Source organism: Haliotis rufescens, unplaced genomic scaffold (assembly GCF_023055435.1).
Source record: "Haliotis rufescens isolate VD_foot unplaced genomic scaffold, xgHalRufe1.0.p SCAF_21, whole genome shotgun sequence".
Lineage (NCBI taxonomy): Eukaryota > Metazoa > Mollusca > Gastropoda > Lepetellida > Haliotidae > Haliotis > Haliotis rufescens.
The window spans coordinates 7547238-7573794 of NW_025963902.1; the positions used below are offsets into that span (position 1 = coordinate 7547238).

The following is a 26557-nucleotide window of genomic DNA, read 5'->3' on the forward strand; positions in this document are numbered from 1 at the left end:
TGTGTGTGTGTGTGGCTGCTTGTACTAGTCTGGACTGATGCCGAATTATAATGCTAGCCCACTGAGATACCATGCTGCAGTTTAACATGAATACCCCACTCAGTCACAGACTCCAGTCTAACCAGTTCTTGTTTAAGCCCCTTAATGCCGAGTGCCAGACAGGATAACAACAAGTACCATCTTTTAACTTCCTTTGGTATGATGCGTCCGGGAATCGAACCCTGGAGATTCTGCTCTCCATGCGGATGCTATACCACTAGACCACAGAGGCATCTCAGTGATGAGGATGTCAGACTCATGCAGATAACTGAATCTTGCCTCCAGAAGCAGTGCCTCATCTTGGACGTGGTTTACACAGCAGCATTCAACAACATTCAACAGCATTCAACAGCATTCAACAGCAGTTAATCCACAGTTCATTGTAGATTTGTTAAAACAGTGGAACCTATGTGTTAATGAGGGTCACCTGGTGAAGTCTGCAGATAGAGGAGCAGTGACGAAGGACCCCATGGGCCGACAATGGACGTGACAAGACTCACCTGGTGAAGTCTGCAGGTACAGGGGCAGTGACGAAGGACCCCATGGGCCGGCGATGGACGTGACGGAAGAGCTCCAGCAACTCCTTCGTCTCCAGGATGAGTTCACTCTTGCTGCTAATGGTGAGCTTGTGGTTGACCTTCTGGATGACCGACTCCAGCATCTCTGTCTCCTGGGACAGCTGGTTCCTCTGACCTGTAGAAGAGAAGGGTGTGAGTGAGTGCGTGAGTGAGTGAGTGAGTGAGTGAGTGAGTGAGTGAGTGAGTGAGTGAGTGAGTGAGTGAGTGAGTGAGTGAGTGAGTGAGTGAGTGAGTGAGTGAGTTTGGTTTTACGCCACTTTTAGCAATATTCCAGCAATATCACAGCGGAGGACACCAAAAATGGGCTTCACACATTGTACCCATGTTGGGTCTTCGGCGTGACGAGCAAACACTTTAACCACTAGGCTACCCGACCGCCCATGAGAAGGGTGTGAACCAGATGGCTTAGTGTGAAGGGTAAAGTTAATGGGAGAACCTGCTGGCTCAGTCTGATCAGGTCTACATCAAGTGCTTCACAAGAGTATGTGAAGACATCAACAAAGTGAAAAATCACCCATATTTTTGGTTAAAACTGCTTCTCATGAGGAGAGGTACATACAGTGAAGAGTTGGAACTAAACATCCCAGACAGGCTGCAGTCCAGGTAGATTGAAAGCCGTCTTTGCGGAACCTCAAAGTTTCAGCAGTTATTTGAGACCTTAATTGAAGCTATCTTTGTGCTACAACAATTGTAACTTCCATACTTTAATAAACAAGGAGGGCCCAGGTAGCTGACTGATACCTCAGTGTTGCCATCCCTGTGTCTTTACAGAAACCACCTGGCGGAGACCCGGGGTAGAATCGGCCCAGGTTGATGCATGTCATAGTATCCAAACTGCGTGGATCAATGCTCAAGATATCAATAAGTGGACTGGGGACCGAACCCCCGACAGTCTACCACGAGACCACGGCCACGGTCTCAACAACATTTGAGTCAGGGTATTACTGACAGAAGCTGTGGCGACAGAGGTGTTGCTGAGGAGGACGGACCTACCCATAAGTGTCATCAGCTTGCTCTTCAGCTGGGACTCCAGCCTGGCGATCATCAGCTCCACGGCATTGCGGATCTCCCTCACTCTCTCGTCTTTGGCGTTCTTCACACTCTCGATGTTCCGCTCCTGAAACATGATACGCATGATGTACCTACATACTGGATGTCAACTGGATGTTTTTAGGCATGCCAAAGGGACACAACTCACTGTCATCTGGTAAGTGAGTGAGTTGGGTTTCACGCCGCTTTTAACAGTATTCCAGTTATATCACGACGTGTCAGCTTAATGTGGGAGGAAAGCCCGAAGTGATCCAGGTCTCAGACGTTTACCACTTCGGTGAAACCCATGAGCATTGGTATGGTGCTGACAAACCTAGAAACATAATCGGGGCAAACCGGGATTCGAACCCACAATCATAGGTTTCTGGCGTGTCCAAGGGACGCAACTCTGCACAGCGAATCGCGGCGCCTTAGACGACTGGGCCACCCATGCCCCCTCACTGTCATCTAGAACACCAAGGAAACTTGAAAGGTTAAATTGATGTCAGGATCAGGTAGCATGTGAATTAATTGTTGTGCGCTACAAGTCAGTCAGTGCATGTTGCTTTAGCCAGTCAGCATATCATATACATCAGCGTGGCTTGCTAAGTCACATTACCAGCAGATCCCGTTTTCTGTCAGCTCTTTCAACAAGCATGGGATGTTGGGAGCCTCATTTTGGTGTTAACTGAAATGGAATTCCCATGTGGGAATGTCCATTGACTACACTCACTGAAACGCTATTTGGTCAACATTTTAGTTTGGGAAGCATGAAATTTCATCCCTGTCTCATACTTAAGAAATTTGACAATGGTTTTAGTTTTAATCCAGTGTTAGTGATGTCCCCTTTCTTGAAAACATTTCACATTGAGATGTTTACATAGGACTTAAATAACGTGAGCAATATTCATCGATATTAAACTGACCTTCCAAACAATGGCCTTAACCAAACAAGGGCCTTAACCAAACAAGGCCCTTCATCAAACCAGGCTCTTCGTCGCTCAGTTACATCAAACATCACCATAAAGTGCTTCTCCTAAGTATCCTCAAATGCTTGACTAATATATTTTTTGGACTAGTGGAACAGTTTAAGTGAAATTAAATCAGTATATTCTATCCATATTTAACTGTCTTCCCACTTAACTGACTTGGCACAGCAAGCAAGGCTCTCCACTGCTCGGCTACGACACATCACCATAAATTGCTTCTCTAAACACAGTATCCTCAAATGTTTGACTAATTTCATGTTTTGACTTGTGGAACAGTAGAGGCAGAAATCCACACGTACCACATCCTGTACAAGGCTGATGAGTTCCACGTGCTTCCGTCTCAGCTGGGTCATGTCCATCGTGATCTTCTTGACATGCTCCTCGTACACGGAGTCCAGCGGCTTGAACGTGTGACCGGAGTGCTGGACAACAGGACACAACAGTGACAATCTCATCAAACTCCAATCTCTTACTCCGATATGATACTACCATGCAGATCAGGTGAATCAGTTCCAATCAGTGTCAGGTGAGGTGGTGAAATGGGGTCTAACATTGTGTTCAAGATTATTGCACTTATATAGTAACGTGCATGCACATGTGTTTGTGTGACTGCTTGAACTACTACTCGTCCAGACTAATGCCGATTGTATAGTGCTGGCCCACTGAATTACCATGCCACAGTTTAACATGAATACCCCACTCAGACACAGTATAATGACTCCGAGCTGACTAGTCCTCGTTATAGCCCCTTAATGACGATCCCCAGGCAGGGTTTCAAGTACCATTTTTTAATGGTTTTTTTGTATGACGCGCCAGGGGATTGAACCCCCAACCTTCCGTTCTCCAGGTGGACGCTCTACCACTAGACCATGGTGGTCCCATTCAGCATCAACACTGATCATTCAGACTAGCATATCTGATATCTAAATCTCAAAAATGAAGTTAAATGTCCTGTTCCATATGCAAACAATAAAGGCTGTGCCATGATGCTGTCATTGGCGCTGTTGTTTCTGAGCACCAAAATGGGAGATCCATTGAAGGATTATTTGTGTTCTTGGGAGGGTTTCCTTCATTAAAATCAAGTCTTCTGAAATGAGGTGGTGAGGTGGCGGAGGTCTCAGGTATGCTGCATAGGTATCGGAGTAAAACATCTGATTTTAATGAGATGGCAACAAAATGATGTGAGAGATTTGAGGCATCAATGTGAGAGATTTGGGGCATCAATGGAACAGATTTGTAGCATCAATGGGACAGATTTGGGCATCAATTGGACAGATTTGGGGCATCAATGTGAGAGATTTGGGGCATCAGTGGGACAAATTCGGGGCATCAATGGGACAGATTAGGTGGGGATCAGTGGCAGAACAATGAGAAAGCACCATAAGGAAAGTAAAGAGTTCAAAATGGGGGTCATGGGAGTACCATGGGGGATTAATCTGTGCTTACCGTCCCTCCCCAGAGGGCACACTGATGGCAGATACAGATCTTGCACGTCCAGCAGTAGACGGTCACCTTCTCCTGGTGCTCTTCACAGCTGCAACAACAACCACGTTCAACCTGACCAACCAGTCCATCACTTTATATGACAAGTGTTGTCTAGCTGTGTTTAACATTCAGATAAATTCCAGCCCACCAGCTTAAAAAGTTCAGATTTCTTTTATACTTGACCAAACAATAAACACAACTAACAACCTATGAGAATAACTGAGATGATGATTTTTGTTTGTTTGTTGTTTAATGCCGCACTCAGCAGTATTCCCGCTATATAATGGCAGTCCGTAAATAATCAAGTTTGGACCAGACAATCCAGTGATTGACATCATGAGCATCGATCCACGCATTTGGGATGCGATGACATGCATGAACCAGTTCAGCCAGTCTGACCACGCGATCCCGTTAGTCGCCTCTTACGACAAGCAGTCGCCTCTTACGACAAGCAGTCGCCTTTTACAGCAAGCATGGGTTGCTGAAAACCTATTCTCCTCTGGATCTTCACGGATATGGAGATCCTGAATCTATATGGGATATACTCGTTGCAAGTCTTCTTAGATATATTAACATAGGGTCATTTTCTAAATGCCACTCATGATATATGTTCATTTACTTTCTTTTATTAACTCAATCTACTTTAAGGAATTCGGGCAGACCATCGGCTGGCCTGTTGTAAAAGTTGACCATGTGACACAAAAACAACCCGTCTCACACTGTCTGGCAGATCTTTATATTAATATTGTTGCTAGGGACTTATTTTTGTCTGTGTTTATTGGACATATTTTCAGAATCTTTTAGACACAAATATACAAAACAAAGGATTCGCAGAAAAAACTTTTTTTTAAATCTTGTACAGGCAGGTGGAATATTATTATTATCGAGGTGAACAAGTGTGTCATTGAGGATAAGGGTCTCGTTCCACAAAGCGATCTTAGCACTGTTAGCGCATGTTAAAGTATGGCAGTTACTATCGTCTTAGCGCTAAGACGGGACCCAAAACTTGCCTTTGACTGTCTAAGTAGGAATAACTCATTTTGGTGTACTTCCTGAGTTACTTGTGGCTGATAACCAAGTTATATTGTTTTAGCCTAAAAGATCTAAACATTACGAAATCACATATTCGAAGATTAAACTTGACAGCATTGGATTCAGTGAAACTAGACATACAACTGGAAGCCTCTGCTTCTGTTTTCCAGACCAAGGTCAAGTGTGAATTGTCTGCCCTTGACATCCTTCACTTACTGATCCTTCTCCACGTTGTCTGTGCGAGGGGGCGGGGCACAGTGCTGCAAGGTGTCCAGCTGCTGGGTCACCTCCTCCGCCCACCGGCAGTTGACCAGCTCATGGAGGTGCAACGATGCTCTGTAAACATGGAGAACAACTTCCATAAACATTACTGTACACTTCTATTGGCAGAGACAGAGAGAGAGAGAGAGAGAGAGAGAGAGAGAGAGAGAGAGAGAGAGAGAGAGAGCGAGAGAGAGAGGGAGGGAGAGAGGGAGAGAGAAAGAGAGAGAGGGGGAGAAAGGGAGAGGGAGGGGAGAGAGAGGGGGGGAGAGAGAGGGAGAGAGGGGAGAGAGGGGGAGAGAGAGAGGGAGAGAGAGAGAGGGGAGAGAGAGAGAGGGAGAGAGAGAGAGAGGGGGAGGGAGAGAGGGAGAGAGAAAGAGAGAGAGGGGAGAGAGAGGGGGAGAGAGGGAGAGGGAGAGAGAGAGGGGAGAGAGGGGGAGAGAGAGAGGGAGAGAGAAAGAGAGGGGGGAAAGAGAGAGGGAGAGAGAGAGAGGGGAGAGAGAGAAAGAGGAGAGAGAAAGATTGAAAGAAAAGAGAGAAAGGGGAGAGAGACATAGAGAGAGACACACAGAGAGAGACAGAGAGCATATGCTGAAGCATGAGCATACACCTGGATTACAGTGAAGCATCAGTTACATAGTTCTATATAAAATATCCATTCTGAAAAATCATATCACATCAAAGTTTTTACTGAAACAAATTTTGCTTACAGGAAATATTTATCATACTGACATGCTTTGTAACCGTTCCATGACAATTCTTACATCACATGATATGACAACATGCATTCCCCTTGAAGAAACAAACATCCAATGGGTTTCTACAAACTTTTCAGCAAGTGTATGAAAATATATGATTGGTGCTAAACTTCCCCCCTCCTCCCCAGATGCATGTTGATACCGGTACTGTGAGTAGCTGTACCACGTGTCCTGAACGTGACATACCTGCAGTGGGGGCACTGAGACCTTTGCTCCGTCAGCCATCTCTGTGGACATACACACATATCATAAATGACTGGTAATTTCATCATCGTGGCTTGCAGGGTTGGTGCACTTGGAATTTTGGTTTCAGATGAAATATTGAACTACTTCAAGCCATTCTTTCAACAAAGGCATCTAGTACAATATTCAAATTTCAATTTTGTTCATCAATTGTACACTCTTAGGAAATTAATATGTATTTCAAATCATATTAAACAAATCATGAGACATATTTTTTTAAATGCTTTACAAATACATCTCAACAGGTTTCACACAGTTTGTAAACACAACAAACCCACATGAAAGTTCTTATTTTTTTTTTTTTTTTAAACTACACATTCATATACCTCAGGTATCCAGGTACTAGTATCTGCTCAAATGCATTTTTTATTTGTTCCCCGACCAGATGCGTTTACATTCCAGTTATCATTCTCAACTCCCTGGGGAGTATACAACCCAATCTGCCCAGAGGCGCTAGTAGGTTTTTGCATCCACCTCACATATCGGGTACTCATTCCCTGCTGGGTGACCTGAGAGGCACATTTGAACTAAGTCACTTGCCCAGGGTGACACCACACCTGCTTACACTTGTGTTGTCTTATTGTTGTCTTCAAAATTCAATAAATGTTAACATCCAACTGTGTACACCTGGAGAAAATATGAATACAGGAGAAGCAGCACAGCTCATAGCAATGGAGAAACAGGAGTTACCTACCCTGATACAGGAGAAGCAATGGGGAAACAGGAGTTACCTACCCTGATACTGGAGAAGCAGTGGCGACATAGGAGTTACCTACCCTGTCACAGGAGCAGCAGTGGGGACACAGGAGTTACCTACCCTGATACAGGAGCAGCAGGGGGGACACAAGAGTTACCTACCCTGATACAGGAGCAGCAGGGGGGACACAGGAGTTACCTACCCTGATACAGGAGCAGCAGTGGAGACACAGGAGTTACCTACCCTGATACAGGAGAAGCAGTAGAGACACAGGAGTTACCTACCCTGTTACAGGAGAAGCATTTGCAACACAGGAGTTACCTACCCTGATACAGGAGAAGCAGTGGAGACACAAGAGTTACCTACCCTGATACAGGAGCAGCAGTGGGGACACAGGAGTTACCTACCTTGATACAGGAGCAGCAGTGGAGACACAAGAGTTACCTACCCTGATACAGGAGAAGCCGGGACGACACAGGCGTTACCTACCCTGATACAGGAGAAGCAGTGGAGACACAAGAGTTACCTACCCCGATAGAGGAGAAGCAGTGGAGACACAGGAGTTACCTACCATGTTACAGGAGAAGCATTTGCAACACAGGAGTTACCTACCCTGATACTGGAGAAGCAGTGGAGACACAAGAGTTACCTACCCTGATACAGGAGCAGCAGTGGGGACACAGGAGTTACCTACCCTGATACAGGAGCAGCAGTGGGTACACAGGAGTTACCTACCCTGATACAGGAGAAGCAGCACAGTTTGGAGCAGTGGGGACACAGGAGTTACTTACCCTGATACAGGAGAGCAGCAAAGTTTGGAGCAGTGGGGACTAAGGAGTTACCTACCCTGATACAGGAGAAGCAGTGGGGACTAAGGAGTTACCTACCCTGATACAGGAGAAGCAGCACAGTTTGGAGCAGTGGGGACTAAGGAGTTACCTATCCTGATACAGGAGACGAAGCACAGTTTGGAGCAGTGGGGACTAAGGAGTTACCTACCCTGATACAGGAGAAGCAGCACAGTTTGGAGCAGTGGGGACACAGGAGTTACTTACCCTGATACAGGAGAGCAGCACAGCTTGGAGCAGTGGGGACACAGGAGTTACCTACCCTGATACAGGAGAAGCAGCACATTTTGGAGCAGTGGGGACTAAGGAGTTACCTACCCTGATACAGGAGAAGCAGCACAGCTTGGAGCAGTGGGGACACAGGAGTTACCTACCCTGATATAGGAGAAGCAGCACAGCTTGGAGCAGTGGGGACTAAGGAGTTACCTACCCTGATATAGGAGAAGCAGCACAGCTTGGAGCAGTGGGGACACAGGAGTTACCTACCCTGATACAGGAGAAGCAGTGGGGACTAAGGAGTTACTTACCCTGATACAGGAGAGGCAGCACAGCTTGGAGCAGTGGGGACTAAGGAGTTATCTACCCTGATATAGGAGAAGCAGCACAGCTTGGAGCAGTGGGGACTAAGGAGTTACTTACCCTGATACAGGAGAAGCAGCACAGCTTGGAGCAGTGGGGACTAAGGAGTTACCTATCCTGATACAGTAGAAGCAGCACAGTTTGGAGCAGTGGGGACACAGGAGTTACCTACCCTGATAAAGGAGAAGCAGCACAGCTTGGAGCAGTGGGGACTAAGGAGTTACCTATCCTGATACAGGAGAAGCAGCACAGCTTGGAGCAGTGGGGACACAGGAGTTACCTACCCTGATACAGGAGAAGCAGCACAGCTTGGAGCAGTGGGGACTAAGGAGTTACCTATCCTGATACAGTAGAAGCAGCACAGCTTGGAACAGTGGGGACACAGGAGTTACCTATCCTGATACAGGAGAAGCAGCACAGCTTGGAGCAGTGGGGACAGAGGAGTTACCTACCACGATACAGGAGAAGCAATGGGGACACTGGAGTTACCTACCCTGATACAGGAGAAGCAATAGGGACACAGGAGTTACCTACCCTGATACAGGAGAAGCAGCACAGCTTGGAGCAGTGGGGACAGAGGCGGGCATCCCGCAGCTTTTCCATGCAGATGAAACATCGGAACACCTCCGCCAGGCTCTGTATTAATAAATATAAAAAATATTAGTAAACATAAGTCATGATCAAAACGAGTATGTGATTTAAACCCATGGTCAGCAGATCCTGTCATGAAGAAAGGGCCACAACCTTTGGCATTATTCTGCACAGTCAAACAAAGCAAAACTGGCTACAGTACATCAGCAGGGACCTTGCATTTGCATTTACATGCATATAATTAGAAAAAACACAAACTGTGCAATTCGATACATATCACGATATATTGCTCAGGATCCGACAGACATCTTTCTCAAAGACAGGATGGCCAAAATACCTGGCACACTGACGAATTACAGTTGGCAGTGTCAAATATGGCGCAATGGATGAAAATATTTCTATTTTTACCACTAATTTTCACTACTAATTAGTGTTTGGTGTAAGTTATTAAAAGCAAACACTTAAGGTTAGAATAAATAATTTTTACTTAGTGCTCACTGCCACATATAATGGGGAGGAGGGAGACAAAATAAATGCAATTTCACAAAGTAGAGGTCATCCAGTGTGGTCATCCTCTGTGTGTGTGTGTGTGTGTGTGTGTGTGTGTGTGTGTGTGTGTGTGTGTGTGTGTGTGTGTGTGTGTGTGTGTGTGTGTGTGTGTGTGTGTGTGTGTGTTTCTGTGTTTGTGTGTGTGTGTGCTTGCACTTGTCCGGACTGATGCTGATTTATAGTGCTAGCACACTCAGATACCATGCTGCAGTTTAACACGAATACCCCACTCAGACACAGTATATTGACTCCGACAAGACGACCAATCCTTGTTTAGCGCCAGACAGGGTAACAACAAGACCATGTTAAACGTCTTTTGGTATGACGTGGCCATGGATCAAACCTAGGACCTTCTGCTCTCCGGGCGGATGCTCCACCTCTAAACCACGGAGGCCATCAAAAAAAAAGAAGAAGATAATATAGAGAATAACCTACACATAACCATGACAACTGGGAATTATTGAATAGATGTCCCTCATTAAATAAAGTTAAAAAGACCTTTGAAAAGGCACAAACATTAATTCACTCGGGGCATTCCTTGTGGCTAGTAACTTGTTCTCTAAATAATTGTGAGTATCTGATATTCATTTAGAGTTAAATGGGTTTGTTGCTTAATGTGCAACTCAGCAATACTCCAGCTATATGACAGAGGACAGTAAATAATCAAGTTTTGATCAGACAATCCAGTCACTGAAATTGGAAAAACAATCCACGTTGTCAGGGTACAATGACATACCATCAAGCAAGTCACAGACTGACTGACTGACTGAGTATGGTTTTACGCCGCTTTTAACAATATTCCAGCAATATCACGGCGGGGGACACCAGAAATGGGCTTCACACATTGTACCAATGTCGGGAATCGAACCCGGGACTTCGGCGTGACGAGCGAACGCTTTAACCACTAGGCTACCAGACCGCCCGAGCAAGTCACAGAGCCTGACCACCCGATCCACCAAGTCGCCTCTTACGATCAATCATAGTTGCCAATCCTGCCCAAATACCCGTGGCTGGTAACTTCTCTGTAGGGCTGCATGAAATTATCCTCTACCTGCCAGTCTGACAGCCTGGCTGATAATTTAAAACCAATTTACATATTAAGTGTTATAATAACTTCTCGTAAATTCTCAAATAATTGTAAGCATTATTTCAAATGAATCAAGACGTGATTTCCCTCATATTTTTCAAGACTTTTAATATTTATAATGTCTGAATGCAGGCAGGTAACTTTGCAGATGGGCAGGCAACATTTTTGGGTCACCTGCCTGACTAGTCAGGTCTTGTTGGGTTTTTAAATTATTTCAAACACTGATTCTGGTGACCAGATCTGGTGACCACTTCTAACTCGGTATCCCCATGGCAGCATCAGAGTTGAGACAAATCTGTGTCGACTATGCAATCATCCTTCATGATGTAATATTGTTAAATGCTTCATCACAAACTATAATCATTCTCCTCCAAACCTTCACGACATCTCTACAACTAAGAATCCATTTCTCTCTGTATCAAATGCATTCATGTGCACAACAAGGATAATATCGGGACCTTTTTCTGAATAAATGGTTTACAAATCATCACTGAGTAGTGGACAGCATCCTAACATGGTTATACACACAAATAAATCCTCTTTTCCTGAGAAATAATGTGCCACCAGCACGAGCTATTTAGCCAAGATGAGGCCATAACCTACAGAATGCATCAAATACATGTAACGATATCGAAAAAAATACAAAATATTCCAAGCGTTGTATGTCATCCCCAAAAGTTTAAAATCAGCAAATATTCCAAATCAAGCAGCCCCAATCAATCAAAAACTGTTTTTACTCTGCACAAATCATGAATCCATAAAACAACATTTGAACCTTCATGAACACAACTCAATTCATGATGGTCTTACACTCAGAGCCAGGGCAGTGGTGAAGCAGTTTATACGGTTTAGTGATCAACAAATTGTGCAATCTCCTTTTTCACAAAAGTCTGCCCTCCAATCAATATCTCCTATTTGATTTACAACCAAAGCCAAAAGTGCAGCTCAACAGTTGAGCGATTCTTTGATTTTCCCGGCAGGGTAGAGACATTGTAAGTTGACACAGCTCAAATATCCAGACATGAAATTGGGAGGGATTCTTCCCATCTCGAAATTACTCCTTTGTCCAAATTTGATGAATTAAAGTTTCTTTTCTTTGACAGTGATGGGATGGTTCTCAGAATAAATGGTAATAGGATGTTTATTTTGGGACCTAGAATACATCGTAGCCAGCATATCAACTGTTGAATTCAGCCAATTATTTGTTTGAAAGAGAGTAGGCAAGATTAAGATAGAAATAACATTTTATTTTCTGCTTTTGACAAGCAATTGACACGAAATGAACTTTATATTGATCGAAAGAATATGTTTATATTACACAACTTGAAAAGCTGAGGCAGCAATTGTTTGGAAAATCGTAATATTTATTTTTTCCAAAAAAAATTTTATTAGGCCTTTTGTATTTTATTAGTAGATTGATATATGTTTTGGCCTAAAATTCATGGTGGGTCATTGAAAAATAAATATAAACAATTTTCAACTTCCCAATTAGTACTGTCAGATTGATTGAATAACAAACTTGAAGGACACACCATCATGAAAGTACAATTGCGGAATGATACCGAAAAATAATTGATTGTTTTTCTTGTTAGGATAAAGACATTTTTACATAATTTTAACCATTTCTTTAGAACAGCAGGGATTTTTTCATTTCAACTAATTGTAAAATAGAGTCGGCCAAGTTGTTTTTTTGTCACAGTCATATTTTCTTTCCTTCTAATCATGCTAATTTCAGTAATATTTTGTTGGTCAGTCTCAAGAACCAACTAAAAAAACAAATAATTAAAGTCTTAGGTTAGTACACAGTTTACAAATCGGGTTTTACACCACCTTTAGGAATAAAGCAGCCATATATTCAGGTAGCGGACACCAAGAATGGGCTTCACACACTGAAACCACTGTCGAACCCTTAACCAGAGCAAGAGAACACTGTAATGACTAGGCTACCTTCCAGTTCAGAATGTAAATAAAAACACACTGGAACAATTAGCAGGGATGGAACCTAGCAGTAGCCAAGTCTGTTTGTCTAATGTTAGAGGTATCCACGTAGAAATAGGAGAATGTATTATAAGTGCTCATAAACTATGCTAAATAATCTCATGAAATTTGCAAAAATTGATTAAGGTTAAAAATTCATTCAGCATGAAGTCATGGCAGTTGCAAAAAGATAATAGAAGTTTCAACATCACTAGCTCAAAGGATGTTTCATCGTCACTAGCTCGAAGGAAGTTTCATCGTCACTAGCTCAAAGGAAGTTTCATCGTCACTAGCTCAAAGGAAGTTTCATCGTCACTAGCTCAAAGGAAGTTTCAATGTCACTAGCTCAAAGGAAGTTTCAACATCACTTGCTCGAAGGAAGTTTCATTGTCACTAGCTCAAAGGAAGTTTCATCGTCACTAGCTCAAAGGAAGTTTCATCGTCACTAGCTCAAAGGACGTTTCATCGTCACTAGCTCAAAAGACATTTCATCGGCACTAGCTCAAAGGAAGTTTCATCGTCACTAGCTCAAAGGAAGTTTCAACATCACTAGCTCGAAGGAAGTTTCAACATCACTTGCTCGAAGGAAGTTTCATTGTCACTAGCTCAAAGAGGTTTCATCGGCACTAGCTCAAAGGAAGTTTCATCGTCACTAGCTCAAAGGAAGTTTCATCGTCACTAGCTCGAAGGAAGTTTCATCGTCACTAGCTCAAAGGAAGTTTCATCATCACTAGCTCTAGGGACGTTTCATCATCACTAGCTCAAAGGACGTTTCATCGTCACTAGCTCAAAGGACGTTTCATCATCACTAGCTCAAAGGAAGTTTCATCGTCACTAGCTCAAAGGAAGTTTCATCGTCACTAGCTCTAGGGACGTTTCATCATCACTAGCTGAAAGGACGTTTCATCGGCACTAGCTCAAAGGAAGTTTCATCGTCACTAGCTGAAAGGACGTTTCATCATCACTAGCTCAAAGGAAGTTTCATCGTCACTAGCTCAAAGGAAGTTTCATCGTCACTAGCTCTAGGGACGTTTCATCATCACTAGCTGAAAGGACGTTTCATCGGCACAAGCTCAAAGGAAGTTTCATTGGCACTAGCTCGAAGGAAGTTTCATTGTCACTAGCTCAAAGGAAGTTTCATCGTCACTAGCTCAAAGGAAGTTTCATCGTCACTAGCTCAAAGGACGTTTCATCGTCACTAGCTCAAAAGACATTTCATCGGCACTAGCTCAAAGGAAGTTTCATCGTCACTTATAGCTCAAAGGAAGTTTCAACATCACTAGCTCAAAGGAAGTTTCAACATCACTTGCTCGAAGGAAGTTTCATTGTCACTAGCTCAAAGGAGGTTTCATCGGCACTAGCTCAAAGGAACTTTCATCGTCACTAGCTGAAAGGAAGTTTCATCGTCACTAGCTCGAAGGAAGTTTCATCGTCACTAGCTCGAAGGAAGTTTCATCGTCACTAGCTCTAGGGACGTTTCATCATCACTAGCTGAAAGGACGTTTCATTGTCACTAGCTCAAAGGACGTTTCATCGTCACTAGCTCAAAGGAAGTTTCATCGTCACTAGCTCAAAGGAAGTTTCATCGTCACTAGCTCTAGGGACGTTTCATCATCACTAGCTGAAAGGACGTTTCATTGTCACTAGCTCAAAGGAAGTTTCATCGGCACTAGCTCAAAGGAAGTTTCATCGTCACTAGCTCGAAGGAAGTTTCATCGTCACTAGCTCAAAGGAAGTTTCATCGTCACTAGCGCAAAGGAATATTCATCGTCACTAGCTCAAAGGAAGTTTCATCGTCACTAGCGCAAAGGAAGATTCATCGGCACTAGCTCAAAGGAAGTTTCATCATCACTAGCTCAAAGGAAGTTTCATCATCACTAGCTCAAAGGAAGTTTCATCGGCACTAGCTCAAAGGAAGTTTCAACATCACTTGCTCAAAGGAAGTTTCATTGTCACTAGCTCAAAGGAGGTTTCATCGGCACTAGCTCAAAGGAAGTTTCATCGTCACTTATAGCTCAAAGGAAGTTTCAACATCACTAGCTCAAAGGAAGTTTCAACATCACTTGCTCGAAGGAAGTTTCATTGTCACTAGCTCAAAGGAGGTTTCATCGGCACTAGCTCAAAGGAAGTTTCATCGTCACTAGCTCAAAGGAAGTTTCATCGTCACTAGCTCGAAGGAAGTTTCATCGTCACTAGCTCGAAGGAAGTTTCATCGTCACTAGCTCTAGGGACGTTTCATCATCACTAGCTGAAAGGACGTTTCATTGTCACTAGCTCAAAGGAAGTTTCATCGGCACTAGCTCAAAGGAAGTTTCATCGTCACTAGCTCAAAGGAAGTTTCATCGTCACTAGCTCAAAGGAAGTTTCATCGTCACTAGCGCAAAGGAATATTCATCGTCACTAGCTCAAAGGAAGTTTCATCGTCACTAGCGCAAAGGAAGATTCATCGGCACTAGCTCAAAGGAAGTTTCATCATCACTAGCTCAAAGGAAGTTTCATCATCACTAGCTCAAAGGAAGTTTCATCGGCACTAGCTCAAAGGAAGTTTCATCATCACTAGCTCAAAGGGCGTTTCATCGTCACTACCTCAAAGGAAGTTTCATCGGCACTAGCTCAAAGGAAAGATTTCAAAGGAAATTTCATATCTTGATTCGCTGCCTTACATGTTGGAAGGTTTCCGGGGAAAGCAAGTAATACTGTTATTTTCTAACTATACCGTATTTTCTTGAGCACAGTGCACACTTTTTTCCCCAAAACCTCATCCATGTAGAAGGGGGTGCGCATTACACACGCCATAATGAGTTTTTATGTTTTTTTCACGACGACATTACCATGAGCACGTAACACCGGAAATACCAGGTCAACAAATCCGTACTGGAGTACACAATATAATCTTGTACTTATACTGTCTGGTTATAAAAAGTGTTCATTGTGTATTTCATTAATTTTATTCAAAATTCTTTTTAATATTGTTTAAATTCATTTCAGCGAAATCGTGTGTACAAATCATGTGCACAACTTACCATTATTCATTAAAACAAAACTGGTTGTAGTTTTTTTTTAAAGCAGATTGCATCACAAACTCTGCATGTTGTAATTTTCTGCCAAAATATAATACATGGAGAAGCACGAGATGAAATCGTCTAAAATAAGTAATTGAGGATAATTCAGTACTCAGTCAATAGGAAATCTCAATAATATATTTTGTATGACCAAACAATTATCACACAGCCAGTTCCATATTTCCCTTTGGGACCCAAAAAAATCCATTTATATAGCTCCAACTTGGCACTTGGCAACACAAAATGGATGGTGCGTTGGGTGTGATTTAGGCATAGCGAATCTAATAATGCAACTTCACAACCATCAGCCCATTTTGGCTGTAGTTATAGCTTGAATTTATGTACTGCTCAAAAGAAGTTAAGGACCACCCGATACTTTCATATTACTACAGTTAATCTGTCATGTACTTCTCAAAAGAAGGACCCCCCGATACTTTCATATTACCAGAGTTAATCTGTCATGTACTACTCTTAAGAAGGACCACCCGATACTTTCATATTACCATAGTTAATCTGTCATGTACTACTCTTAAGAAGGACCACCCGATACTTTCATATTACGAGAGTTAATCTGTCATGTACTACTCAAAAGAAGGACCCCCCGATACTTTCATATTACCATAGTTAATCTGTCATGTACTACTCAAAAGAAGTTAAGGACCCCCCCCGATACTTTCATATTACCATAGTTAATCTGTCATGTACTGCTCAAAAGAAGTTAAGGACCACCCGATACTTTCATATTAAGAGAGTTAATCTGTCATGTACTACTCAAAAGAAGTTAAGGACCCCCCGATACTTTCATATTACCAGAGTTAATCTGTCATGTACTACTCAAAAGAAGTTAAGGACCCCCCCGATACTTTCATATTACCAGAGTTAATCTGTCATGTACTACTCAAAAGAAGTTAAGGACCCCCCGATACTTTCATATTACCAGAGTTAATCTGTCATGTACTACTCAAAAGAAGTTAAGGACCCCCCCGATACTTTCATATTACCATAGTTAATCTGTCATGTACTACTCAAAAGAAGTTAAGGACCCCCCGATACTTTCATATTACCATAGTTAATCTGTCATGTACTGCTCAAAAGAAGTTAAGGACCACCCGATACTTTCATATTACCAGAGTTAATCTGTCATGTACTACTCAAAAGAAGTTAAGGACCCCCCGATACTTTCATATTACCAGAGTTAATCTGTCATGTACTACTCAAAAGAAGTTAAGGACCCCCCGATACTTTCATATTACCAGAGTTAATCTGTCATGTACTACTCAAAAGAAGTTAAGGACCCCCCGATACTTTCATATTACCAGAGTTAAGCTGTCATGTACTACTCAAAAGAAGGACCCCCCGATACTTTCATATTACCAGAGTTAATCTGTCATGTACTACTCAAAAGAAGTTAAGGACCCCCCCGATACTTTCATATTACCAGAGTTAATCTGTCATGTACTACTCAAAAGAAGTTAAGGACCCCCCGATACTTTCATATTACCAGAGTTAATCTGTCATGTACTACTCAAAAGAAGGACCACCCGATACTTTCATATTACCATAGTTAATCTGTCATGTACTACTCAAAAGAAGGACCACCTGATACTTTCATATTACCAGAGTTAATCTGTCATGTACTACTCTTAAGAAGGACCACCCGATACTTTCATATTACGAGAGTTAATCTGTCATGTACTACTCAAAAGAAGTTAAGGACCACCTGATACTTTCATATTACTACAGTTAATCTGTCATGTACTACTCAAAAGAAGTTAAGGACCACCCGATACTTTCATATTAAGAGAGTTAATCTGTCATGTACTTCTCAAAAGAAGGACCACCCAATACTTTCATATTACCATAGTTATTCTGTCATGTACTACTCAAAAGAAGGACCCCCCGATACTTTCAAATCACCTAGGGATAGAAATTGGCACTAGTTCTGTAGTCCTTACCCAACTTCCCAATAGTTAACACATCCTAAGGACTAGTAAAAGGACTAGTTTGTAACATACAGATTCTAGTACTTTTTTGGGTTGAGTCACATCCATTAAAAATGTGCCATTTTTAAGGGTTTTACTATATGTTATCATTATAAGGATTAGTGGACAAAAATGTTCATTTCTAACACTGATTACCACAGTTAATCTGTCATGTACTACTCAAAAGAAGTTAAGAACCACATGATTTTTGTATATTTCTATATTTAATCGAGTCTTTGAAAGGCATTTAGAAGTGATACACATAAGGAAGAGAATTTATGGATGTCAACTTCTTTATTATGAAGAAGTTGACATCCATAAATTCTCTTCCTTATATTTAATCTGTCATGCGACATATTAACTATAGTAATATGAAAGAATTGCCCTTATCTTCTTTTGAGTAGTGTACTCGTTTTAGAAAGTAACTGAGAGTGCTTCATGCTAAAAGGATGTCAAATTGATTTCTTGTCAAAATAAATGCCTCGAAACACCGCATCTAACATCCCATAAATCAAAAAGTGTGACGTTTATGTTATCAAGCAGGCAATTTCCTGGATATACATGACTTACACCTTGCATGTTACAGGAGAAAATGATCTCACTACATTAAACACAACATTTTGTATTGTCATCATGATAGATCATAGTAAGGCAGTCTCTACCTCAAAACAACAGAAGAAAATAAATACAGACCATGTCAGATACAACATATATTTCTTGCAATGTCGATCACGGTTGATTTCTCTAGGTGGCTATAATACATGGATTCTATTAGCGTTGTACATCTCCCATACATTTTGTCGTTTGAATTCCCTTTGATTCAAATCACTAGGGTCGAATACTTGTTAACGTCAAAATGAACATTTCTAGAAAAATACATTCTATTTTATGAGAGAATTCCAGTTAGAATTTGGGTAAAGAAGATTACCGAACAGGGCTTGTTCATGTCAAAAGAGACATTGGTGGAAAAATGGATGAGAAATCAATTCATACTATCTAAACATGCTCTGCAGAAAACTGCAAACAAAAGCATCCGCAGCATACGAAGCACAGGGGAAGAGACGTGGGGTGCTACATGCATAGCCAACATCAAAGTATTGATTCACTGGAAACAAGAATTTGGCAAATCTCTCTGAAATCTACAATTTTATGAATGAATGATTAGCATTATCCTTATGATGAATGGGGATTGTTCCTAAGTCTGAAACCGAAATCTGCAATTCCAGTCGTGAAATTTACATACTTTGAACATTGCAGTTATATCACCAACATCAACACATTGAAGATAAACAATGTAATTGACATGCAATACATACCACATACAACGAAATGCACACCTGATTGACAGATATTTACGAATGTAATCAATGAGCAATACACCTTAACGATGACATAATCCTGACCGATTTTCACTTGGAAATAGAACTCATCGTTAGCGTTGATAACTTCTGCCATGGCCAGGGCTTGAGCCTGTTCTTTTGTGTCCAAGACCATAAAACGTTCCGTCAGTTCGGAAAACGCAACCGTTTTGCCTGAGCTAGAGAACCCTTGTGGTACACCCACAGACCCATTCACTAGATAGTTTCCACACGCGATGTCGATGATGTCTAAAGAAAAAACATGGTGGTCTATATCCTTCTTAGGCGGCTTCAATTTCACCAAATGATGTCGATCCTTCCTATTCTTTTTCCGCTTGACCAAACTCATCTCTGCATATCGTCAGACCCTCCACCGACGAAATCCAACACCAGTCAGACAAAACACAGTCATCAATTGAACACCCTTCATCTGAATTCACCCACTTAACAGATTGATCTGCAACCGAGTACAGGATAGAAATGCGAAAGTTTGGCACTAGACAAGCAGTTTCCAGTTCTACAATATCAAGTTTCCGTTCCTTCTCTGATGAAGAATCACAGAAACTCCATCCTATGTTTATATTATTTCCAAAATGAATCCCAACAGTCGAACACAATATTAAATTGTGCTGAAAGGAAACTGGATGTGAGTCCTCATCCTCCTTAGCATTTGACTTTCATGACTACCAGAGCATCTAGTCCAAAATAACTATATTTATCCAACGTCTGTCTGAGAGTCCAGTCTCGTATGAAAAGCACCAAATGTAGCCGATTCATCCACATCCAATGAAGAACTTCCACAGCTCAAAGTTGGCTGCCTCTTACTGTTGCAAAATCAACTCCTATACCTATAATGGACCATACTCCATTGAAAAATTCTATTTCTTCAATTGGTGAGAAATGAATGCTTCGTTAATCAAATTGACAATCTCCGTCAACACAAGCCCTCAATTCTTCTCCAAACTACATTCATTAGCCGTTTCTTCATAAGTAATAAAACATTTATCCTTCGGGCAATAAAACATTTCTCCTCCCGCCAGTGTTCCGGCAAATCAGACAAGCCGAGTGCAGCTTGCGTTATGAAGCTAGATAGCCTTACAAATTAGATAGACAGTAACCTATTAGACTGTGCTGGCAGCGAGGATCGGTATTATCCCTCCGCCTAACAATTAGCTGAAGCCTGTTCGAACCAGGGGTTAATGTAAGTGTCATGTCAATAATGTGAAATCTCTATCAAGAGACTCCGATTACGAAATAGCCATACTCAACAAACACTAACCTGAGTCAGTGTCTATATTTTATGAAAAATTGGGTCCTTTCACTTCAACAAAAATGATGGACTCTCCTCCTAAACAAACCATTGGCGTAGAATAAAATTTATGAAAATGCCAATTTCAAATCTTGCCAAACTTCTCTCTCTGGAGAGGTTGTCTCGAATTTGGATAGTTTGGAATTTCATCAATTCACATGAGCTAAGTTCAGAGTGAAACTGACGACTATTTGATGTGAATTTCTAACCGCGAGCTGTCAGTTTCATAAGCATGTTTCCTCGTTCTGTTGTTTGCAATAAGGGATCAGGAATCAATGGTTTATTCCCTTCTACAATTCCCTGGCCCGTCTGTCAATTTGCCCTATAAACAATGTACTTGCTCCTCTACTAATTGGATCCAGGAACACAGGGGTGTGATTATCACCCAATAACAATTATGTGTGGCGATCAATTTACTGTAATTTCAGTACTTGAAATTTTCAAACTTGGACAGAAACACTAAAATCCAGAATAAAAAGAATTTAAGATCAAAGGGAATTCACAGAATGCATGCATGGTGCCAATCAGTACAAAAATAGCCTCAGATCAGAGATTTCATTGTAATTCTCAATGGTTACATGTAAGAATATTACCTCATTTGTAATCATTTATTTCAATACTTCTCAAGTGTTTTTCTCTAAACATTTGAAGCGACAAGAAGAATTGGGTGGGTGATCATGATGAGTGAGGGTTAGTGAGATGGGTTTAACTTAGCTTTGAGAGAGTATGGTTTTACGTTCTTTTACCAATATTACAGCCATATCACAATGGGGAACACGAGAACATGAGCCAACTTTAAGCTTTGAGTGGGTGAGTTTGATTTAACGCCGCTTTTAGCAATATTCCAGCAATATCACGGCAGGGGACACCAGAAATGGGCTTCGCACATTGTGCTCATGTCGGGAATCGAACCTGGGTCTTCGGTGTGACGAGCGAACGCTTTAACAACTAGGCTACCTGACCTCCCTTTAAGCTTTGAACAGTATTCAGCAGTAACGTGCAGGCATATATCAAGGACTCTATATGCCCTTGTATAAAATTCGGATCCTCTTAAATTTAAAGGTATTTCAACACATATTCATTGCAATAATGTAAAACTTAAGCATTAAAGCATCATTCTATTTATCAGTCTAGTTATCATTGAAATGCAAGTCACCTTTGCAAACCATGACACTGGTTATAACAGCATATAAGTTATAACAATCTGCCACTTTAGCTACTAGTTCGAAGTCCGAGTCTAGTAACATTTCTTCTGGAATATAGGAGTGAGTGAGTATGGTTTTACGCCGCTTTTAGCAATATTCCAGCAATAACCCGCTGGGGGACACCAGAAATGGGCCTCGCACATTGTACCCATGTCGGAAATCGAACCCGGTGTGACGAGCGAACGCTTTAACCACTGGGCTACCCGACCTACCCCTTCTGTTCTAGGAAGATCAGATGATACTAGTCCATAAACTATCACTTAGTAATCAAATGAAAAACTTTGGGCTAGTAAACTCAATTCTGCTATGGCGATTAACCGGATCGGGTGGTCAGGCTCGCTGACTTGGGATGCATGTCATCATGCCCCATATGAGTGGATTGATGCTCATGACGTGAATCACTGGACTGTCTGGTCCAGACCCGATTATTTACAGACCGCCATCATATAGCTGGAATATTGCCGAGTGCGGCATTAAACAACAAACAACAACAACATTTACAGTTTACTCGCCACAACATTTTATGCATCTAAATATTTCTTCAAAAAATGACAAAAAATCTTCATGTTTTGGAGGACAAGTGTAAGAACATAATTTTAGGCTCAAAATCATAACTATTCCACCAGAATTGAAATGGTTGGCTTCTCTGTATTGACTCTTGGAAGGAAACTAAGCCACATTTTGAAAACACTCACACAGAGAAACACATCCAAGAATGAGATCCTGTTCACTCTATCAATATTGTACTGGACAATAGGCCCAGGAAACAACAGCGTAAAATTCGAGCATTAAAATCCTAACAGTCCTCACCATAATATCTTCCCCACACCCCTTTTCTAATGAGAATAAGCTATTTCTGTCTCCTACTGTGAACCTTCCCCTCCTCGTCCTCCATGGCTGCAACATCAGTACCATTGATTGCTCGGCTAGCTATCACCACTACATCACAATGGCCCTGATACCAATGACATCAACGCTGAAAATGTTCCGATTTCAATTCAGATACAAATGGAACTTCCCAGGAGCACTAAGATGCCAATCCCCTTGATCTGAACTGTCGTAGTAAGGCCATTCCTTGCTTCCTGCAAGACCATGTTTATTGGTAACCTCTCTAATCACACACACACATGGGCGCTTATCACAGATAAATCCAGCAACTTTCTAATCTAGCTTTCTATTTATTGTTGTATTTCTCAACCTAACTATTTTGGATCGTCTGCTAGTCCCTCCATGTATCTATACGAATCTATAGCATGCAGGGAAAGAAACCACATCTCCACCGAAGCAATCTGCTCAAGTGTCTGAGAGTGAGTTATGTTTAACGCTGCTTATAACAGTATTCCAGTTATATCACTGCGTGTCAGCTTAAAGGGCAAGTTCACACGGAAATGAACCTATATTTCTTGTACTTTTTCCACATTAAAAGTGTTAACCTAGAAGTGTCATAGACAAAAATATAAAAATATCACAATTAATCAACATAATTTTCGCATTAAAGCTATTTATATTTTTCACATTTACCAAGTGTTCTATTTCCATAACAAAAACACCATGGCTTATGCCCCTTGCAATATGACGTCATTGGTGCCAATTGATAAACATTATGACGTCATCATGCTTTGTTAGAGCCGCTTCACGTGGTGTAGGTACAGTTGTGTGATTCTTGCGTCTCAGATGCCAGCTAGCATAGTGTTATGTTGAGTCACCACTGCGCCGGAGTGTGTCGTAGGCCATGTTGTTTTACCGCAAACTGGTACTTGATATCTTTTGCGTTGAGAATAGACAGGGACCCAGTTGAATTGGCACCAATTACGTCATAATCTAAGGGGGATAACTCAGGCCTGTTTAGCTCGAAAAACGAAGGCCTCATAACGGCATATCATTTTCACACTATTGTGAGCTTCCTACTTTCACTGTGAAAAAATGAGTGTATATTTTCAAACACAGATACTAACTAATTCTAAAATTGCGTTTTGTTTAGAAAAAGAAAGAAAGTAACTTTTGCGTGTACACTTCCCCTTTAATGTGGGAGGAAAGCCCGAAGTGATGCAGATCTTAGACGTTTACAACTTCCGTGAAACCAACGAGCACGGGTATGGTGCTGACAAACCTAGAAACATAATCAGGGTGAACCGGTATTCGAACCCACAATCATAGGTCGCTGGCGACCCCAAGGGACGCAACTCTGCACTGCAATTAGCGACGCCTTAGATGACTTGGCCACCCGTGCCCCCCCAAGTGTCTAAGAAGTCTTTGGGGAATTGTAATTGATTGCCTTTATCTTATTGGGGCACATATTGGAAAATTTGGTTTTTCTCTGTTTATGTTTTTGACCTCGAGTGTTTGAATATTCTCACACGGATAGTACTCTGGCCAGCATAGTAATGAATGAATGTTGTTTTACGCTGAAGTCAGCAACATTCAAGCTATATCACAATGTCCAGATATAAACAGGTTTGACTCTGGATCAGGCAAACCAGCTGTTGATTAAGTGCATAACAAGTGTTTAAAATGTTTTTTTAACCCAACAAGACAGTCAGGCAGGTGACCCAAAAATGTTGACTGCCCATCTTCAAAGTTACCTGCGCGCATTCAGACATTAGAAATATTGAAGAACCGCATAAAATAAGAGACAAATCGCATCACGATTCAGTCGAAATAATGCTAACAATTGATGGGGAATCTACCATGAGTACCCGGTATTTAAATAGTCTTCAAATTATCTGCCAGACAGTCAAGCCGGTGGAGGAACCTTTTCTGCAGCCCGACTGAAAGGTTATCAGCCACAGGAATGAGTGAGTGAGTGAGTGAGTGAGTGAGTGAGTTGGGTTTAACGCCGCTTTTAACAGTATTCCAGTTATATCGCGGCGTGTCAGCTTAATGTGGGAGGAAAGCCCGAAGTAATGGAGGTCTCCGACGTTTACTACTTAGGTGAAACCCACGAGCACGGGTATGGTGCTGACAAACGGAATTAGGTGAGTGTCAACAGAACTATGTGGCACATATAGGGCCATCAGGATGAAACAGGCAAAACAAGCACATTATAATAAATAATCCTCGAACTAGTCAGTGTCGCTTACATGTTCCTCACAAAATTAAACTTTTACTGTAACCATGGTAACAGTTTACTGTTATGCATTCATGAATGCAGTAATGATAAAGATGCATCTGAATATGAATGTCATGCATACTGTAATATGTTTATGGGATCAGTGTAACCCCTGCAAGTTCATCAACAGCATCGGTGTAATAAATACACTGGCACAGTCACACAGGCAACAGGTCCACTGTGCCCCTATTTAGTTTTGTGAACAGGGTGCTGGTCCACTGTGCCCCTATTTAGTTTTGTGAACAGGGTGCTGGTCCACTGTGCCCCTATTTAGTTTTGTGAACAGGGCATTGGTCCACTGTCCCTATATAGTTTTGTGAACAGGGTGCTGGTCCACTGTGCCCCTATTTAGTTTTGTGAACAGGGTGCTGGTCCACTGTGCCCCTATTTAGTTTTGTGAACAGGGCATTGGTCCACTGTGCCTTTATTTAGTTTTGTGAACAGGGTGCTGGTCCACTGTGCCCCTATTTAGTTTTGTGAACAGGGTGATGGTCCACTGTGCCTTTATTTAGTTTTGTGAACAGGGTGCTGGTCCACTTTGCCATTTTTAGTTTTGTGAACAGGGTGCTGGTCCACTGTGCCCCTATTTAGTTTTGTGAACAGGGCATTGGTCCACTGTCCTTATTTAGTTTTGTGAACAGGACGCTGGTCCACTGTGCCCCTATTTAGTTTTGTGAACAGGGTGCTGGTCCACTTTGCCTTTATTTAGTTTTGTGAACAGGGTGCTGGTCCACTCTGTCCCTATATAGTTTTGTGAACAGGGCGCTGGTCCACTTTGCCTTTATTTAGTTTTGTGAACAGGGCGCTGGTTCACACTGTCCCTATTTAGTTTTGTGAACAGGGTGCTTGTCCACTCTGTCCCTATTTAGTTTTGTGAACAGAGCGCTGGTCCACTGTGCCCCTATTTAGTTTTGTGAATAGGGCGCTGGTCCACTCTGTCCCTATTTAGTTTTGTGAACAGAGCGCTGGTCCACTGTGCCCCTATATAGTTTTGTGAACAGGGCACTGGTCCACTGTGCCCCTATTTAGTTTTGTGAACAGGGCGCTGGTCCACTTTGCCCCTATATAGTTTTGTGAACAGAGCGCTGGTCCACTCTGTCCCTATTTAGTTTTGTAGAACAGGGCGTTGGTCCCCTCTGTCCCTATTTAGTTTTGTGAAAAGGACGCTGGTCCACTCTTTCCCTATTTTGTTTTGTGAACAGGGTGCTGGTCCACTCTGTCAATAATTAGTTTTGTGAACAGGACGCTGATCCACTCTGTCCCTATTTAGTTTTGTGAAAAGGGCGCTGGTCCACTTTGCCCCTATTTAGCAGGTACATTATAGTGTTACTACTAGAGTAACGCTTAGTCTTTCAAAATATATACAACTTTGATAAAAACAAGCAATTCCATTCAAATTGAAAAGGAGCTTCATTGAGATGGGAGATTTATCTGTGGAAAATCTAGACTTGCTTCATTTAGGGCTATAGCCATACAGTGAAGCCCGGGCGGAGGGGAAAATAATATGGTTCAGGGAGTGGGTGAGTGACTACATGTGTGCTTGCACAGAGATTATCGCCAGACAACAGGAGTTGGTAACTTGCATATTGCATGACAAATGAACAGCCATGTGCGACAGCCTGTGTAATACGAGAAATGTGAAACGGAATTAGTTGGGTGTCAACAGAACTATGTGCCACATATAGGGCAATCAGGATGAAACAGGCAAAACATGCACATTATAATGAATAATCCTTGAACTACTCAGTGTCGCTTCCATGCTCCCCACAAAATTGAACTTTTACCGTAAC

General features: G+C 42.0%; 1 protein-coding gene across 2 annotated transcripts in view; it reads right to left on the reverse strand.

The window, feature by feature from the left end:
• LOC124111461 (E3 ubiquitin-protein ligase TRIM37-like) overlaps positions 1-26557 on the reverse strand; it is a 67402-nt gene that overhangs the window by 25789 nt on the left and 15056 nt on the right. For both annotated transcript variants that reach the window (XM_048401197.1, XM_048401196.1), the window contains exons 2-8: positions 9073-9174; positions 6358-6398; positions 5369-5488; positions 4082-4169; positions 2935-3057; positions 1611-1734; positions 540-732 (exon numbers count right to left, since the gene is read on the reverse strand). In XM_048401197.1, coding sequence (XP_048257154.1) covers positions 540-732; positions 1611-1734; positions 2935-3057; positions 4082-4169; positions 5369-5488; positions 6358-6398; positions 9073-9174 — 791 coding nt within the window. The remainder of the gene's footprint in view (positions 1-539; positions 733-1610; positions 1735-2934; positions 3058-4081; positions 4170-5368; positions 5489-6357; positions 6399-9072; positions 9175-26557) is intronic.